At 37.6% G+C, this 19,378-nt stretch overlaps 1 protein-coding gene across 1 annotated transcript in view; it reads left to right on the forward strand.

Annotated features, from left to right (window-relative positions):
• The window catches only part of PTAR1 (protein prenyltransferase alpha subunit repeat containing 1), a 57,908-nt gene that overhangs the window by 13,890 nt on the left and 24,640 nt on the right, over window positions 1-19,378 (forward strand). The window contains exon 3 of the mRNA XM_037061690.1: window positions 12,738-12,804. Within this exon, the coding sequence (XP_036917585.1) occupies window positions 12,738-12,804 (67 nt within the window). The remainder of the gene's footprint in view (window positions 1-12,737; window positions 12,805-19,378) is intronic.

Raw genomic sequence — 19,378 nt, forward strand, 5'->3', positions numbered from 1 at the left:
GGGTTATTTGTCTTCCTGGTGTTGAGTTGTGTGAGTTCTTTATATATTTTGGAGATCAAGCCCTTGTTCAAAGTATCATTGGCAAAAATGTTTTCCCATATGGCTGGTTCTTTTTTCATTTTGATGATGTTTTCTTTGGCCTTGCAGAAGCTTTTTAATTTGATGCAGTGTCATTTTTTTCACTCTTTATTTCCTTTTCCATAGAGGATATATTGGCAAAAATATTGCTGCATGGGGGACATCTGAAATTTTACTGCCTATCTTTTCCTCTAGGACTTTTATGGTGTCACGGCTTATGTGTAAGCCTTTTATCCATTTTGAGTTTATTCTGGTATATGGTGTAAGTTGATGGGCTAGTTTCATTTTTTGCCTGTACTATTCCAGTGTTCCCAGCACCACCTGACGAGGCTATTTTTACTCCTTTTTATGCTCATACCCCCTTTGTTAACTAGTAATTGACCATAGAGACATGGGTTTATTTCTGGGCTCTCTGCTTTGTTCTGTTGGTCCATGTGTCTGTTCTTATGCCAGTACCAGACTGTTTTGATTAGAGTGGCCTGTTATACAGTTGATAATCAGGTATTTGTGATCCCTGCTACTTGGTTCTTCTTTCTCAAGATTGCTGAGGCTAGTTGGGCTTGTTTTTTGTTTCATATAGATTTTTGAAACATTTGTTCTAAATCTGTGAAATACGTCATTGCTATTTTGATAGGGATGGCATTAAATGTATAGATCTATTTGGGTAGTATGGACATTTTTAATGATGTTAATTATTCCAATCCATGAACATAGTATATGCTTCCATTTCTTTGTATCTTAATTTCTTCAGCATTCTATAGTTTTCAAGTACAGGTCTTTTTATGTCCTTGGCTAAATTTATTCCTAGGTGCTTAGTTTTTCTTGTTGTATAATAAATGAGATATTTTTCCTGATTACTGTTTCTGATATTTCATTGTTGGTATACAAAAACGCCTTTGTTTTCTGAATGTTGACTTTTTATCCACAATTTTCCAAATTCACTTCTCAGGTCATGTATTTTTTTTTTGGTGGAGCCAATAGAGTTTTCTATGTATACAGTCATGTCATTTGCAAACAATGACAGTTTTACTTCCTTCTTTCCAATTTGGATGCTTTTTATTTCTTTTCCTTGTCTGATCACTGTGGCTAGGACTTGTAGTACTATATGGAATACTATGTGGAAGTGGTGAAAGTGGACACTCTTGTCTTGTTCCTGATCCCAGGGCGAAAGCTTTTAGTTTTCACCTGTTGAGTATGATGTTGGCTGTAGGTTTTTAGCATATGACTTTATTATATTGAGATATGCTGCCTCTATTCCCACTTTGCTGAGCGTTTTTATCATTAGTGGGTGCTGTACTTTATCAAATGCTTTTTCTGCATCTATTGATACGATCATGTGATTTTTGTCTTTCCTTTTGTTTATGTGATATATTACATTTACTGATTTGCGAATATTAAGCCATCCTTGCATCCCTGGGATCAATCCCACTTGATCATAGTGTATGATCTTTTTAATGTATTGTTGGATGCGGTTTGCCAATATTTTATTGAGGATTTTAGCGTCTATGTTCATCAGTGATATTGGCCTGCAGTTTTCTTTCTTTGTTTTCTTTTCTTTCTTCGTTTTGGGATTAGGATGATACTGACCTCATGAAAAGAGTTGTGGAGTCTTCCCTCTTCTTGAAGTTTTTCAAATAGTCTGAAAAGTATAGGCATTAGCTCTTCTCTAAATGTTTGGTAAAATTCTCCTGTGAAGCCATCCAGTCCAAGGCTTTTGTATGCTGGGCGTTTTTGATTACTGCTTCAATTTCACTAGTTGTTATTGGTCTGTTCAGGCTTTCTGTTTCTTTTTGATTCAGTTTTGGAAGATTATGTAGTTCTAGAAATTTGTCCATTTCATCCATGTTGTCCAATTTCTTGTCACATAGTTCATAGCAATTTTTTGCCATCCTTTGTATTTCTTAAAATCCTTTTTAATCTCTGCTCTTTCTTTTCTCATTTATTCAGCACCCACCCCCCGCCCCGTCATGAGTCTAGTTAAAGGCTTGTTGATTTTGTTTATTGTTTCAAAGAATCAGCTCCTTCTTTTATTGATCCTTTGGATTGTTCTTTTTCATTTAATTCTGCTCTGATCTTGATTATTTTCTTCTTTCTGCCCACTGTGGGCTTTGTTTCTTGTTGTTCCTCTAGTTCTTGTAGATGTAGGGTTAGGTTGTTTATTTGAGATTTTTCTCTTTTTCATAGGCATATATAGCTATGAACTTCTCTCTCATGGTTGCCTTCGCAGTCCCGTAGGTTTTGGGCTGTTGTGTGTATATTTTTATTTTTTCCCAGAAACTTTCTCGCCCTCAATTTCATTGTTAACTCATTCATTATTTGATAGCATGTTATTCAGTCTCCATGAATTTGAATATTTTTGAGGGTTTTTTGAGATCGGTTCTAGTTTCAAGCCATTGTAATCTGAGAAGATGANCTTTTTCATAGGCATATATAGCTATGAACTTCTCTCTCATGATTGCCTTCGCAGTCCCGTAGGTTTTGGGCTGTTGTGTGTACATTTTTATTTTTTCCCAGAAACTTTCTCGCCCTCAATTTCATTGTTAACTCATTCATTATTTGATAGCATGTTATTCAGTCTCCATGAATTTGAATATTTTTGAGGGTTTTTTGAGATCGGTTCTAGTTTCAAGCCATTGTAATCTGAGAAGATGATTGATATGATTTCAGTTTTCTGAATTTGTTAATGCTTATTTTGTGTCCTACTGTGTGGTCTGTCTTTGGAAATGTTCTGTGTGCATTTGAAAAGAATATTTTGTTTCTTTTGGGTGGAAGGCTCTACATGTATCAATTAAGTCCATTTGATATAGAGTGTCATTCAGTGCCACATTATCCTTGTTGATTCTTTGCTTGGAAGATTTATTCATTGTTGACATTGGGTGTTAAAATGCCCTACAATGAGTGTGTTGTTGTTGACATCTTTCTTGAAGTACTTCAAGATTTTCCTTATGTATTTGAGTGCTTCTATTTTGGGTGCATATGTGTTTACACTTCTTGATGGAGTATTCCTTAAGTATTATGTAGTGTCCTTCTTTGTCTCTTTTTATGGTCTTTGTTTTGAAATCTATTTTGTCTAATACAAGCATTACCCCAGATCTTTTTTTCATGTCCATTTGCTTGGAATACTTTTTTCCATCCCTTCACTTTCATACAGTGTGGATCTTCTGTTCTGCGGTGGGTCTCTTGTAGGCAGTATGTGTGTGGGTGATGTTTTGTCAACCATTCAGCTACTCTTTGTCGTTTGATTGGAGTATTTAATCCATTTACATTTAAGGTTATTATTGATAGGTAATTGTTCATTGCTATTTATTTTTCTTTGTACCTGTGTTCTTCTCTTTCTATTCTTCATCTTAAAGCAGTCCCTTTAGCGGATCTTGCAGTGGTGGTTTTGTGGAGGTATACTCTTTTATCTTTTTTTTTGTCTTGGAAACTTCTTATTTCACCTTCCATTTTAAATGAGAGCCTTGCTGTGAATGGTAATCTTCATTGCAGGCTTTTGTCTTTCATTACTTGGAATATTTCTTGCCATTCCCTTCTGCTTTGTAGTGCTTCTGTTGAGAAATCAGCTGATGGCCTTATCAGAGCTCCTTTGTGCATTACTAGCAGTTTCTCCCTTGCTGCCTTTAAGATTCTCTCTTTGTCGGTAAATTTTGCCATTTCAATTATGATGAATCTCAGAGTGGGCCTCTTTGGGTTCATCTTGATTGAGGCCCTCTGTCCTTCCTGAACTTGTGTTACTTTTTCTCTTAATAAGTTAGGGAAGTTTTCTGTCATTACTTTTTCAAACAGGTTTTCTATCTCTTGATCCTCTTCTTTTCCTTCTGGTGTCCTTATTATATGGATGTCATTACATTTCATGCTGTCCTGCAGCTCCCTTAAACCCTCTTTATTTTTTTTTTGAGTTTTCTTTCCTTTCGTTCCTTTGCCTGGGAATTTGTTCCTGCCTTTACCCCCATCTTGCTGATTCAGTCATCTGCTTCATCTAGCCTGCTTTTAATCTTGTGTACTGTGTTCACTTCAGATAACCTATTCTTTATTTCCTCTTGTGTCTTTTTGAGTTTCTGTCCTTTTTCATGCTGGTGTAGTTTGCAATAAGTTCCTTGTACCTTCCTTGGAGTTATTTGCAGTTCTCACTGCGCTCCTTGGGCATCCTTATAACCAATATTTTGAACTCGGTGACTGATAATTTGCTTGTCTCTGTTTCATTTATCACTCTTTCTGGGGATTTCTCCTTACCTTTCATTTGGAGATATTTTCGTTGTCTCCCCAGTTTAGGTGACTCTTCTTGTTTGATTCTGCTTGTTAGATAGATCTGCTTTGACTCCTTGTCTTCATGGTGTTACCTTTTGTGGTAGGAGACCTGTGGGATTCAGTAGTGTTGTCTCCCGAGCTCTTGAACTTGATGCTCTTGGGATGACCTTTATGCCATTTATGTGGGCTCTCTGGTTGTAATTGGATTTGATTGTTTTTTAAATATATTTTATTGATTGTGCTATAACCATTGTCCCATTTTTCTCTTCCTTTTATTCCTCTTCACCCTGTACCCCCCCCCCACACACACACCTCTAGCATTCCACCCCCCTTAGTTCCTGTCCGTGGGTCATATATATATACGTTCTTTGGCTTCTCCATTTCCTACACTGTTCTTAATCTCCCCCTGTCTATTTGGTATCTACTATTTATGCTTCTTATTCCTTATACCTTTTCCCCCATTCTCCCCCATGCCCCTCCCCACTAATAATCCTCCATGTGGTCTCCATTTCTGTGCTTCTGTTCCTATTCTAGTCATTTGCTTAGTTTGTTTTTATTTTTCAGATTCATTTGTTGATAGTTGTGAGTTGGTTGGCATTTTACTGTTCATGTTTTTGACCATCTTCTTTTTCTTAAATAAGTCTCTTTAACATTTCATATAATAAGGGCTTGATGGTGATGAATTTGGAAGCACTTTATCTGCCCTTCCATTCCAAATGTAGCTTTGCTGGGTAGAGTAATCTTGGATGTAGGTCCTTGCCTCTCATGACTTGGAATACTTCTTTCCAGCCCTTTCTGCCTGTAAGGTTTTCTTTTGAGAAATCAGCTGACAGTCTTACGTGAACTCCTTTGTAGGTGAGTGTCTCCTTTTCTCTTGCTGCTTTTAAGAGTATCTCCTTATCTCTCATCTTGGGTAATGTAATTATGATGTGCCTTGGTGTGTTCCTCCTTGGGTCCAACTTCTTTGGGACTCTCTGAGCTTCCTGGACTTTTTAGAAGTCTATTTCCTTTTCCAGACTGGGGAAGTTCTCCTTCATTATGTTTGCAACTAAGTTTTCAATTTCTTGCTTCCTCTTCTCCTTCTGACACTCCTATGATTCAGATGTTGGAATGGCTAAGGTGCACCAGAGGTTCCTAAGCCTCTCCTGATTGTTTTTGAATTGTTTCTTTATTCTGTTCTGCTTGATTGTTCATTTCTTCCTTCTGCCCTAAATTGTTGATTTGGGTCTTGGTTTCCTTCCCTTCACTGTTGGTTCCACGTATGTTTTCATTTATTTCACATTGCACGGCCTTCACTGCTTACTCAATTTTGCAACCACACTCAACCATTTCTGTAAGCATCCTGATTACCAGTGTTTTGAACTCTGCATCTGATAGGTTGGCTATCTCTTCACTGCTTAGTTCTAAATTTGGAGTTCTGATCTGTTCTTTCATTTGGGCTGTATGTTTTTGTCTCCACACACCTGTTAAATTCTAAGGGGCAGAGCCTTAGGTATCTGCCAGGGTGGGGCAACCCACGTCACTGCACTGTGGTGCTGTATGTGGGGGAGGGGTCCGAGAGGAGACAGTGCTGTTTGCTCGTCTCTTCCCAGCTTTCAGTTACTTCCCCTGCTACCCACAAGCAAATTGGGCCATTCTGGTGCTGATTCCCAGGTGGGTGGGTTTGTGTACATGCAAGGACCCTGTGGATCCCTCCAACAAACTCTCCTGTGAGAGTTTCTCCCACTGCAACAGTTCCCACAGGTTTTTACAGCCGGAGGTTTTGAGGCTTTATTTCCCCATGCTGGAACACTGAGTTGCATGATCTATCTCACTCCCTATTTGTTTCTCCTGATTTATCCCACTCGTGAGTGTGGAACTGCCGTGGTTGCCTGTTTCCTTCCCTCCTACCAGTCTGGATGAATGTTTCTTCTTTAACTCCTTGGTTGTCAAACTTCCATAGAGTTCAATTCTGGTTGTTTTTTGTTTTTAAATTTATAGTTGTCCTTTTGGTTGTGTGAGGAGGAAAAGTGTATCTAGTAAGGCCTCCATCTTGGCTGTAAGTCTGGGTTTTGAGTATTGTTCAGTCCTTCTTTGGTGGGCCCTTCCCTCTGGCTGGCTGGCTGAGAGTCATTCTGCCCACCATGTCTTCTATGCTGTTGTACAGGTTTTGCCAGCCCAGGAAACAAGCGCACACCCAGAAATATAACCCCCTCCCACAATTATACTATCTGCAGTAAATGAGCAAATATTAATAAAGTAGTAAAATGATTAAGACTGTTATAAGAAAGGAAAAATGAATATGAGATGACTAACTGAAAGAAAAGTGATTTTGAGGGGTAGAGGGAGGAGCACTAATACAAGCAGGGAATAGAGACAAGGCACGGAGAGAAAGAAAGTAAATTTACATCATAAGCAAAAAAGGGAGGGAAGGAGGAGGAATGGAGTAAGAAGAGGAAAACAGAGTATTAGGTTTAAACAGAAATTGAAAAAAATACATAGAGGAAAAAATAGGATCCAAGTGGGAGAAAATGTTCCACCACAGCACTGTCGATAGATAAGCAAAGATTAATATTGGTGGGCTGGGAATAAGAGGGAAACAAAAAAGAAAGAAAAGCTTAAGAGATGTCTAGAGGATAGAGGTGTGATTTTGAGAGGATAGAGGGAGAAGGGAATACTAAGAGTGAGGAATGAAAAGCAGGTTAAGACAGGTTAAATTTTAAATTAAAATTTAAAAACAAAGAAAGGAAAGGGCAGGAATGAGGCCAAATGGAGTAGGAGAGGAAAATGGTGAAACTTGAAATTTGAAATACAAAATTACTGAAAATCTAGATATAAAATTGAAGAAATACAAAAACAGCCATTATATCTACAACCAACATCAAAGATTGATAGAAGTTGAGAGAATAAGAGTATTTTATGAATGGGAAAAAGAATGTGAGATGACTAACGGCAAGAAAAAATGGTTTTAAGAGGATGGATGAAGGAGAAATAGTAAAAGTGAAGAATGGAAACAAGTTGTAGCAAGAGAGAAAATAGAATTTGAAACAAAAATAAGAAGAGGAAACAAGAAGATAAACTAGATTAAGAGAAAAGAGGAGCAAAATACGAGATTTGAAAGAGGCTACAACATAAAAACTATTGACTTAATAGACAAATTTGAAGGACTAGAAGTGAATGTTAAAAAACTATGCAGGAGAGAAAATATTGCAAATCATGAAGAAGACCACAGTGGATTTCATCTTGGTAGCAACCAGTGTTTACCGCTTTTTTTTTCTTTTTGGGTTTTTTTTAGCTTTATTTTTTTATTTTGTATTTTAAACATTTTTTTTATTGTTGCTCAATTATGTTTTTTTCTTTCTGACATCTCTGGTGATGTTAGGTGATGTCCCAGTCTGGCCTTAGGCAGCCTGTTCAAGACTACCAGGGATCTGCTGTGTGTGTGTGTGTGTGGCTGACTCCTCAGTTGTTAATCTAGTCACTCCGCACTCAGCAGTCAGGCTTAAGGACCATAGGGTGGAGCAGAATAATTCCTGCAGGTGGGGCTATTGCTTCTCCTCAGACTGATGACACCCAGAAGGGAGTGGTCTGCCTGAGCAAGATGGCTCCTGCAGTATGGGGGATGATTCGGCAACGGGATCTTAGCATCTGCTCCCTCATTTCTCTCCCCAAAGCCACCATCCCCAAACTCTCCTCACTTGGCTCCAGTCCACCTGCCCGCTCTTTGCTGGAGCCCAGGGGGAGTGGCTACAAATGAAATTTTGTGTGTTGGCTCTTTAAAAGGCTCCCTGTGTCTCCATCCATCTTTCCCTGGAGACAGAAACCCTGGTACTTTTCACAGCTGGATGTTTTCTGGGTTCCTTTCTGGCTCCAGTGCTGTAGGCTGGGGAGCCCAGCCTGGAGTTTAGACCCCATACTTCTCAGGGGGAAACCTCCAGCCACCGAAATATTCCTCCGACACTTCAGCTGCCGCCTGTGGGAGCCCAGCCAGCCTTCTCGCTTCCCCTCCACACTCCATACCAGTCATGTTCTGATGGAATGGTTTCTTCAGTCTGTCCATGGTTATAAGGCCTCTCTCCAGCTGTTGTTCAGTTGGTTATTCAGGATGATTACAGTTTAATTGTAATGCCAGTTTGGTCCTGGGAGGAGGTTAGTGTAGGTCCACTAACTCCTCTGCCATCTTGGATTGCCTGTAATTGATTATTTATATAACATTTCCCCAGTTTGATTATGAGTTTATTAGAAGAAGGGATATGGTTTGTCTTTCTTTACTCAGCACTTTGTATGTTCAACAGGTATTTATCAAAAAGTAACAAGACTTTGGTAAGCAAAAGTTTTTAACTTAGTCTGGCTTTTGATTCAGTGGCTCTGTTCGGTAATAAATGACCTTTTGGTGTTTACCACATAGTTTTACCTCAAGCCTGTCATGGTAACCTAAATGTGATTTGGAAGAAGAGATTAACCAGTCCAGGTTGACCTTGGACTTATTTCTAAATGCGTGAAAACAGCTCTGTCAGAGACAGTTGTCAAACCAAGTGACCACACCATGTAACTGCTGGCCTTGGACCATTTCTAGAATGCAATGCAGCAAAGAAAGCACTACATTTTTCTCTGACTTTTTTGCAGCATCCTTGTGTCCCCTCCTCATTTCAGCTGGAATTTAACTACCTTCTTGTATATAATGTACCCTGAGTCATTTTCTCCTTGTGATATGATGATGAGTTATTTCTGCTGTTTGGAGAGAGATCTGTTTAATGTCAAGAGATGGTAGGGATTTCAGTTGCTCACATCTTCTGGATAAAACTGCAAAGGAAAATGGTATACAGTTGATGAAATGTAGAGAGTGAAATATTACAGACCACCAAAGACACATGTTTATCTTTAGATCTTTGGTTCAGTTCTCACTCAGAGAGGGCAGGGTAATTGTAGACGGTGTGCTAGGGTGGAAATAGCACCTGTATTCCAGGAAAACAGACCTGGATTTAGCTTCAGTTCACTGGTGCAGTGAAGTCGCTTTGCTTAACCTCCTTCTGTTTTCACACTAATAGGCCCAAAGGGCCGTTGTGAGGATTCATCTGAATCATGTGTGTAAAGTACCTGGCACAGTGCTTGGCATGTAGTAGATTCTCAAGAAGCACTAGTCTCCTTTCTCTCACTTAACCAGAGCCAGTGGGAAAGAAGAGCAAAAAATACATGTAATTCAGGAATGAGTCTTTAAATAATGTCCAATATTTCTCATCCAGTTTCTACATTGGCCTTTTCTAATTTCTGATGGTTTACCTTTATGCCCACCTCTTGGATCAGACAGGAATGCTTCCTGAAGGAAGTCCTTCTGAACTTCAGTCCTGAATCAGGAAGAGTTAGCAGTTGTCAGAGAGGAGGGAGAAGGGCCTGTGGCTGTATGAGTTACACTGTGGTTGATGGAGGCCGTTGGCTGTTGCTGTGTTTTAAAACCTGAGATTCTTATTGGTTAAAAAGTATGCCCTCCATTCAGTAGTCACTGCTCAGAATGCTTAGGAGATTCTTTTTCTCCCTCTGGTGGCACCCAGTCCCAGTATCATAGGAAATACAAACATTGTAACAGAAATTATCACTGGGTGCTGTCAGGTGTCATCCTGATACTTTGTGGGTTTGAATCATGTAATACCCCATGATGTAGGGGTATTAGTTATGAGCTCTGTTTTGCATATGAGGACACTAGGGGAGAAAGATAAAATGGTATGTCCAGGAACTACCCGATTGGTAGTAGAGCTGGGCTCTGAACCCGACAGCTGCCATTGCCCAGCTAGAGGGAGACCCTGTGTTAAAGGGAGCTTTACTGTGATTAACCTTCCTCTCTCTTCACACAACCGCAAAATGAAAAGTGGGGACCTAGGCATTTTCTCTGGTTTTGCCTTGTGCTGTTGTGTGGAGTGTCTCTCTCGTGGGGGATGAACTGGTCTTCATTTATGGTGGGGGAGGAGATTTGCGGTAGAAGTACAAATCGCAGCAGCTGTTAGTCACACACTTTTTTTTTTTAGTGTAGAAAGGGAGAGTCCAAGGAACAAAACACCAGTTTATCTAGGTAGTATAATGTATTGAAAAATTGTAGACTTCAAAAGAAACACTAGAGGCCTTCCCATAATGCTCATACATTTTTATTGGGTGGGCCAAAAAGTCCTTTTAGTTTTTTCTGTAAAATAAAAAACACATTTTTCATTTTCACCAGTAACTTTAATGATTTGGATATTTTGAGTGTGTCAGCTGATTCCCACTATTGGCTTCTATGGGTAGAGGCCAGAGATGCTTCCACTTATCTCCCAATGCATAAGACAAAGGAGTATTTGGCCAAAACATCGGTAGTACCAAGAAACATTGCAGACCACTTTTTGACACGTTCAGTCAGTCACAGCACCTTCTGCATACACTGCACAAATCTTTTTTCGTGTTTCAGTTGCATTTTTACCCTTCTTGAAATAATAAAGCATATAATACACCAAAAATGTTGCATATTTTCTTCCATCTTATTAAAATGGCTGAACAAAAATTCATTAATTTTGGTAAGTTTTTTTTTAAATGCACACTGATAGGACAGCTGTCACAATACCATCTAATAAAATTGTTTCCAATGAAATTGGAAGACAACTAAAGACAACTAAGCGCGCTACTAGAGCCATCTCATGGGAAAAACTAAATGAACTTTTTGGCCAACCCAAAGCTGTTTAACAATCAAGTATTTTTTTATGTTGTTTATTTTACAAATTTAGACATTTAAGCAGTTTCTAGGAACAACTGCCTCATTATTACTTCTTTGATTAATTGATGTTGAAAATTTTAATTTTTGATTAGGAGCAATGGTGTTTAGTTGGACAGTTATTGAGTACTCACTGTCAAACAGCTGTGGTGGGTGATACGGAATGAATCTCATTGCTCTCAACACTAAGGGTGGTATTATCATCATTTCACAGATAAGGAAACCAAAGTTCAAGGAGGTTATGTAGACAGTAAGTGGAGAAACTGGGATTTGAACCCAGGCAGAGGCTGTATTTTTCTCATCTATGGTGAGAGAAGAAAAGGTAGGCAGACAGGAGATGTTTAGTGAATGGTGGGGCTCGCTCCAGGTGGAGTGCAGCACTTGAGGGGCAGGTAGTTGAAGGCTGGGCTGACAAGGGGGTTGGGGTGAGGTTCTAGTTTCCTGGTACGTTTCTCTAGCTCCCAGTGCTCTGGCCACGCTCTGGTACCCATAATCTTTTGAGAGCACTGTGTATGAAGTTCCCTGCTTCTGTACAAATTTTGCTCAAAAGTTTTCCACAGTCTGCAATGCCATTTACCACCTTATTCATTTATAGCCATCCCTAGGAACTCCAGTCAGAATTAATTGCAGCTGCCTTGATGGTCCCCAAAATGTAGCAAATACTTCACTTCACAGCTATGTCATTTTGCCTTACATAATTGTTATCATGTTCTCTCCAACTAAAGAATAATCTTCTAGAGGGCAAGATCAGATTTTGTTATAACTATTCTCTCAGACCTAAGCGTCCAGTTGAATCTTTGCCCATAGTCAGTACTTCACATGTTTGTGGAATTAAGTGAATAAGGGTATTTTAAATAGAAAGTTCTATTTATTTTCCCTGGTAAATATTAAACTAGTGCCAAAAACTACTAAAAGTAAAAGAAGGAAAAAGTTAATTAAATGAGATATATTGTTTTTATGTGTGTAATGCTTGTAATGAAGACACCGTTAGAAAGGAAACCTGTGCCCCTCCTACCTTTTGTTGCTCATTTATCAAATGTTGCAATATACTCATCAGTAATGAAGTCATAGGCTCATAAGAAACGTTAATCTCTTTTATTTATTAAGTTGGGTGAGAATGGAATAACATTTTTGCTAGAATATTTTAAAATTACTATAGGGATACATTTATATTGAATGAAAAATATATCACAAAATTGTATGTAAAAATATAAGAAAGAATAATCTTCGCAGAGGAACAGAAATGAATTATAGTAAGTCCAATTATGAGTGATTTTTTTCCTTTTGTAAAAATTTACACAGTCAGTTCTTGAAATATTTGTGTAATTAAATGAATAGTGGTATAGAAATTATGTTTCTTTTTTTTAGTAAGTATTAAATTAGTGCCCCAAACTACTAAAAGAATGAAAAGGTTGATTTGATTATTCTTTATAGGTATAGTATATTATAAAGTTATTTCAGTGTTAACTTTTAAGAAACAGTTATACTTATTATAAGTAGAAGAAACTCTTGAGGATAATCTTATCCCTGACAGGTTAGAGCAAGGTATATCTATCATTAAAATTACTATGACCTGAGATATATATATATTAGTATAACGTGAGCTATTTATATATAAAGTAAAATAAGGACCTTAAAGAGAAGCCAGCCTTTAAAGTGTAGGACTATTTGTTTGTAACATGCCTTCTCTTTATTTTAGAGTTGATAGACGTCACACGCACCCTGCTGCTTCTAAACCCAGACTTTACCACTGCGTGGAACGTGAGGTATGTCCTTCTCGTCAGTGATGAAATGAAATTGTCCAAATTTCTGAAGACATACAAGCCCCAGGAGTTGTTAGCTTTTTGAGAAATGAAATATGAACCATATATTCAAGGCATCTTACACTTACTTCTTCTACACAATCTTTATAATATCTCTATGACAATTCTAATACATACTTTGCCACTTTTTGCATGTTTATGTCTGTTCTCTGTAAACTTCTTTCCTGAAATATAAATTGTCATGAATTATAGTATACCATTTGATACATGCTTTTGTTTCTCTTCTTTTAAAAGAGAGGTAGGAGCAGTTATCATAATGGGTTGGCTCATAGGCCCTGGTTAGTACATTTGAGAAACTGCGGTGTGTAGGGTAAGCGTTCAAGGCCACGGACTTTCCATTCAGTTCAGTGACTGACATGGTGACCTCTGCAGGCAGATCACTTGAAGTCTCCCAGCACTGAGTATTTTGGAGAGACATCACATTTTATTGATGTCTTTATTTCTGGTTGTTATAGCTTTAAACCAAAATACTTTATAGAACTAGTCAAATTCATACTGGGTTCATTTTTTTCATTGTTTCAGTTAAAGTATATGTATGGTTTTTAAAATCTGGTGATTCCTGAGACTAACACAAATTCTCTTAGAGGAAGGCAGGATACAAATTACAGATAAATAAAAGTGAAGTCCCTTTGAACATTGTGAATACATTTCAAATTTTCCTATAAGGAAGAGTCATAGATTATAGCTCTTTATCTTTAAAGGTGACTTAAACAATACTTTATTGAATATTCTGTGAATTTTAAGCAATGTTACATTCAGAGTTAGTATTTTTTAATATTTGTGTTTAACTGATTTTTAAAAATTTAGGTAACCTCTCTGTCTTTTTTAAATTGTCTTTTGAATAATTAATGATTGCATATATAAAGAGTGAGTTATACGGTTTTAAAAATTCACATAATTTCAGAATTCTTTTTTCTTTTATGGAAAGCACCACAGTAGCAGGGACAAACTAACGTCTATGAGTAGCTACTATATTCTAGGAACCATACTACAACTTTGTATGTTATCTTATTTAATCCACACAATTCTTGACAACATATGTTCATTTTCAAATACTTATTAACTAGTGTGTGCTAAATTCTAGCCATTGGGAATAGAGCCAAGAATAAAACAAACAAAAATCCCTGTCCTTGTGGAATTTTTATTCTAATAGAGAAAGAAAGGCAATAAGGACATTCACAAGTAGAATATATAAAAATGTTGGCAAATCCTATGGGGAAAAGGTAGGAAAAGAGGGTAGGAAAGGCCAAAGGATGGCAAGGGTTTTTGCAATTTTAAATATGGGACATTTGAGCAAAGACTGACATGAAATCAGGGATCAATCTCTGTGGATATTGAGACAAAAGCATTCGGTGTGGACTGACCCGCAAGTGGAAAAGCCCCCAGTCATGCCTGAAGTGCCCCTGGGTGTTATGTTAGCAAGGAGGCCATTGTAGCTGGGGTGGCATGAATAAGGGAAAGAGTCGGAGGGAGTGAGGCTAGAGAGTAGTGGGCCAGATGTGATAGAATTTTGTAGATCTTCGGGAACATTGACTCTTACTCTGGGATGAGAGAGATTCATCGAAGGTTTTCAAGCTGAAGAGGGACCATATCTGAACTTAGGTTTTGAAACAATGGCTCCCGTGTGGAAAGTAGACTGTAAAGGTGCAAGGAGTGATTAGGGAGTTAGGAAGTGGTTGCAGTAATTTAGGTGAGAGATACTGGGGACTTGAAGCACAGCTTGGCAGTAGAAGAGGTGAGAAGTCATAAGATTCTCAACGTATTTTATAAACTGTATAAGCTTTGACTGTATTTAATAATTTGGTTTTAAAGACACAGATGATAATTTGGATGTGAAAGAACCAAGAGGTGGAAGCTTGTCCCTCGCTTTTGACCTGAGCAACTCAAGGGACAGGGTTGCCATTTACTGAAATGGTGACATCTAGAAGAGGAGCAGATTTAAGTGGGGGTTGCTGGTTGGAAGTCGAGAGTTCATTTTGGGACGTTAGATTTGCGTCTAGTTAGCTGTGTGTGAATCTAAAGTTCAGGTGAGAATTCTAGACCAGATGATAAATTTGGGAACCACTAGAAAATAGGTGGCATTTAAAGCCATGAGATAGTTTGAGATACCCAACAAGTGAGTATAGTTAGAAAACTAGTCCAAAGACTGAGCACTAGGACACTGCATAGCCACTAGGCACATGTGGCTACTGAGTCCTTGGAATGTGGCAGGTCCTCAGTTGAGATGTGCTGGGAGTGGAAACTAGAGCGGATTTTGAAGACTAAGAACCCCCCAAAGTAAAATATCTTATTGCTAATTGTACATCAATCTCATGTTGAAATTATAATATTTTGGATGTATTGAGTTAAATAAAATATGTTACTTTATACTTGTTCTTAGTGTAGCTATTAGAAAATTTGAAATTACATATGTGATTTGAAATCACATTTGTGATTCACATTATATTTCAATTGGACAGCGCTGTTCTAGAGTTTTCCAAGATGAGGACGAACCAGCAAAGGAGATTTTTAGGAAGGTACCATAAACTTACAACTGAGCACTTTCATAAGAGTAGGGACCATATCTTGTCTTTTTCCCCAGCATCTAATACTCTAGTGCCTGGAACAAAATAGGTACTCAGTTTGTAGATATGACACTGAAAATCATGAAATGCGATGAAAAAGAAGTGAGGATGACAGAGAAGTAGGAGTGCCATTTTATTCATGTTCTCATATTCCTCATCATTAGAAAGCAATTGAAAATCATTAAACAAAGAAAAATTCTTATTGGAGATATAGATATAGATATAGATATAGATATAGATATAGATATAATTCATTGTGTATTCTATCAGGCAGTTCAGTGAAGAAGAAAGAACCTAATCTTAAGATATGTGGATCTTAGTCGTATTTCATCAATTAACTAGTAGCTGACTTTGGACAAAACTGTTAACTTCTCAAGAGTTTTAGTTTCCATGTCTGTAAATAAAAGATTTGAATAGGTGACAATTTTTATGAGTCTTTTGAAACAGACTTTTTTTATTATGTGTGGTTTGGTCTTAAGAAGGGAAACTGCTCTATAATCTCAATGATAATAGCAGTTAATCTTGAACTTATTCTAGAAAGATTGGGAAAGTATTTTGTTAGATGAGTAAAGGAAATCTTGATTTAAAAAAAAGCATTGTGGATATGTGTTCTAGTAAATTTTAGTTTGTAGTGAGAAGATTGACATATGAAGACGTAGAATCCTGGATACATAGCAAGGAAAAAACAACCAGCATCATAAGTTCACTGATGTAACCCTGCCACGTCTTTTGCAAAACTCAACATTTTATGTTTAATTGTTGGTGTATTTCTTCTGTAGTAACTCTGGCAAGCATTGAGTGATTTTTTAAAGATTTTATTTATTTATCTTTAGAGGGGAAGGGAAGGAGAGAGGGAGAGAAATATCAATGTATGGTTGCCTCTCGTACGTCCCCTGCTGGGAACTGGCCTGCAACCCAGGCAAGTGCCCTGACTGGGAATCGAACTGCGGTTGTGTGGTTTGCAGGCCCGCGCTGAATCCACTGAGCTACACCAGCCAGGGCCACATAGAGTGATTTTGATAGCATCTTATAAACTGCTGAAAGGTAGAATAATACATTAGTAGTTCAATTTATAGGTGTTGCCATCTTAGGAAAAAAATACAAGCAAGAATAAGCTTGAGCCCATCTGTTTAGGTTAGAGAGAGAGATGCATATAGTTAAAAAATTCAGCTGGCTATAGAAAAAATAGGTACTTTTTAAATTTGCTTTGAAAATTGGTGAATTACTTGGTGAAGAGGTCGATTTCATAATAATGTTCTATTTTTCCAACAGTCTATGAACATAAACAGAACATCTTTGAGCAACTAGAGTAGCTGACAAGTTACAGTGATTCATGTCCTTTACTCGTGGCCTGTTTTAAACTGGTAACTTTATGTGGCTCTTACTTTTGGTTCTGACACTTTGAGCTTGAAGACCTTGAGCATGTTACTAAATCACTACCAGATTTAGTTTCCTCATCTGTAAAATTGAGTTAGTGTTGTATTGCACCATGTGAAATTGTCTTTGTAGATCAAAGATAATGAAAATCCAAGCATCTGTACCCTGGTTTCTCACACCATTCTCTAATAAACGGTAGTGGACTTTTTGTGGAAATGCCTGGTTCTAAGACCAAAGCAGGGAACATACAAGATGAGCCTGGAATATCTTGGCCAAAAGTAAGGGGGTGCTCAAAAACACTATGATGGGGTTATGTAAAAGGGCTCTCAGCGGCCAAGGCTAGAACCACTCAGATAATAAAATAGTGTTGTATTATATACCCCAGAGTATAAAATGGATATCCACAAGTTCATATTGACATCAATGAATGATTGACTAAATAAACAAAAACAAATAGGATACAATAGACAAATCTGTCATGTAGAAGAATTCCAAATAATTTATCTAGATAACCCCCTCAAGGAATGGAGCATAATAACTCCCTACTCCTTAAGTGTGACTTCCCTCCAAAAAGCGCAGGGGGGAAACCTGACATACACCAGGTCAGCCAAGTAATCAAGGTCCACGTCAACAACAAGTCAAGCTGATGTGTGCCCCTGGTAGGATGTGATCAAAATGGTACTTTACCTCTGTGGTCTCTTCCTGTCCAAAACTCGTAGCCCTGGTCTTTCTAACCTTGAGAAAAACATCATACAGAAGACCTGGTCAGTACTGTGTCAAGGCTGTCAAAAATCAGGTATACCTGAGGGCCAAGAGGAGCCTTAGGAGACATGATAGCCAAATGTAATGTGTCCTGGATGGGACCGTAGAATAGAAACAGGACATTTGATAAAATAGAATAGAATAGAAAAAGGACATTTGATAAAAGCTAAGGAATTCTGAAAAAGCTACAGACTTCCAGTTGGTTCATCAATCATGGTAAATGTACCATAATGTTAGTAACAAAGGGAACTGGGGACGTGGCATACAGGAATTCTCTGTGCTATCCGATAACTTTTTGGTCAGTTTACAACAATTCTAAAATAAAAAGTTTATTTTAAAAAACACTTGAATGTTGGCAATTTCATGTGATTCAACATAATACAGGACTGTTGTGAAAATTAAATGAGATAATATATGCAAATCACAACACAATAGCTGACTCAGGAGAAATGTGCAGTAAATGATAGTTTTTATGGCAGTGATTTTTCTTATTATCATTACTGTTATTTCAGACTGAACTGAAGATTGAGGGAGAAGGTAGCATGTGTTCATGCAGTGTTTGCGATGTGCCAAATACTGAGTTACCGGTGGAGATTTAGTCATAGACGACATATGCATGGGCCCTGGTCTCCTACAGATCTGGGGTAGAATGACAGCAGACAGAAGCAATAGCTAGTAGTTTGAGATGGAGAGAAAAATATAAAAAAAATTAGGAATATAAAAATGCAATAACTTAGATAGAGAAATAAAACACACTAATTCACTTTAGTAGCCCCTGGAAGCTCCTGTGGATGTGGGAGTTTTTTGTTTGTTTTTTTTTGTTTTTGTTTTTTAGCTTTAGCACTAGCTGGTTTTCATAGAAATGAACTGGAGGTTTCAAGGGAAAATGATGAGACTTTCCACGTACTATTTAATCAGTGAGTAAAATACATAGCAAAAAATTTTTTTTCATAGCAAAAAATTTTAAAGAAGTAACTTTTATTGCTTGAAAAATCTGTGTGAAAAACCTCTTTTCTTTTGTAATTCTACTTGTAATTGTTTCTTAAAATTCCTTACTCTACTCCCTTTTCCCACCTTGTTAAAAAGGCACTATTTCCTACCACTGGTCCTCGCTTCTCCCAGAACAATACAGATGCTTTTTCTTTCGGACTTACTTTCCTCAACATTTATTTATGACCCTCACTTCACTCCTTCTTCCCCTTTTAGCAGTTTGCCCTGTAAATCTTGTAGGATGAATATAGAAGCACAGCTCATTCAGCACCCTAATAGTAGGGCTTCCTTAAGGCAGCACTGCATTTCCTCAATTAAAAAGTCCAAAAAAATGAGTTTAGGTTATTACCAATCTGTATGTGAAATAATAAGCAAATTACAGGGTCCAGCAGAAGTAACGCCTGCTTGAGGGTGGTTGGTAGGGTAGTAATATGAGTGTAATCATGTATAGTTTTAATATGAACATTTCACCTAAAATGTCATATGGTGTGCTTGAGAATGATACTGTTATGTGATAGAATTACATGCTTAGGATTTTTTAATAAAAAAGGGGCATTATTTGTGCCAGATCCTGTATATTGATATTTAAATTTTATAAAATAAGATGTGAAATATTTTAACTTGTAAATTTTTCACTTTCTACTCACATTTCATTAAACAGTTTTATTCAAACTCCTCACGTGGCTACTGACATCAGTGACTTTGTCATCACAAGAGATAATTTTCTGAGTTATTCCAGTTTTCCAGAGCACGTCATATTTACTTTTATCTAAGTTATTTGAGATACAGCACTTTCTGAATCCACATGTGACTAGAAATTTTAT

Source organism: Sturnira hondurensis, unplaced genomic scaffold (assembly GCF_014824575.4).
Source record: "Sturnira hondurensis isolate 20B ecotype Veracruz unplaced genomic scaffold, ASM1482457v3 Scaffold0013515, whole genome shotgun sequence".
In the NCBI taxonomy this organism is placed as follows: Eukaryota; Metazoa; Chordata; class Mammalia; order Chiroptera; family Phyllostomidae; genus Sturnira; species Sturnira hondurensis.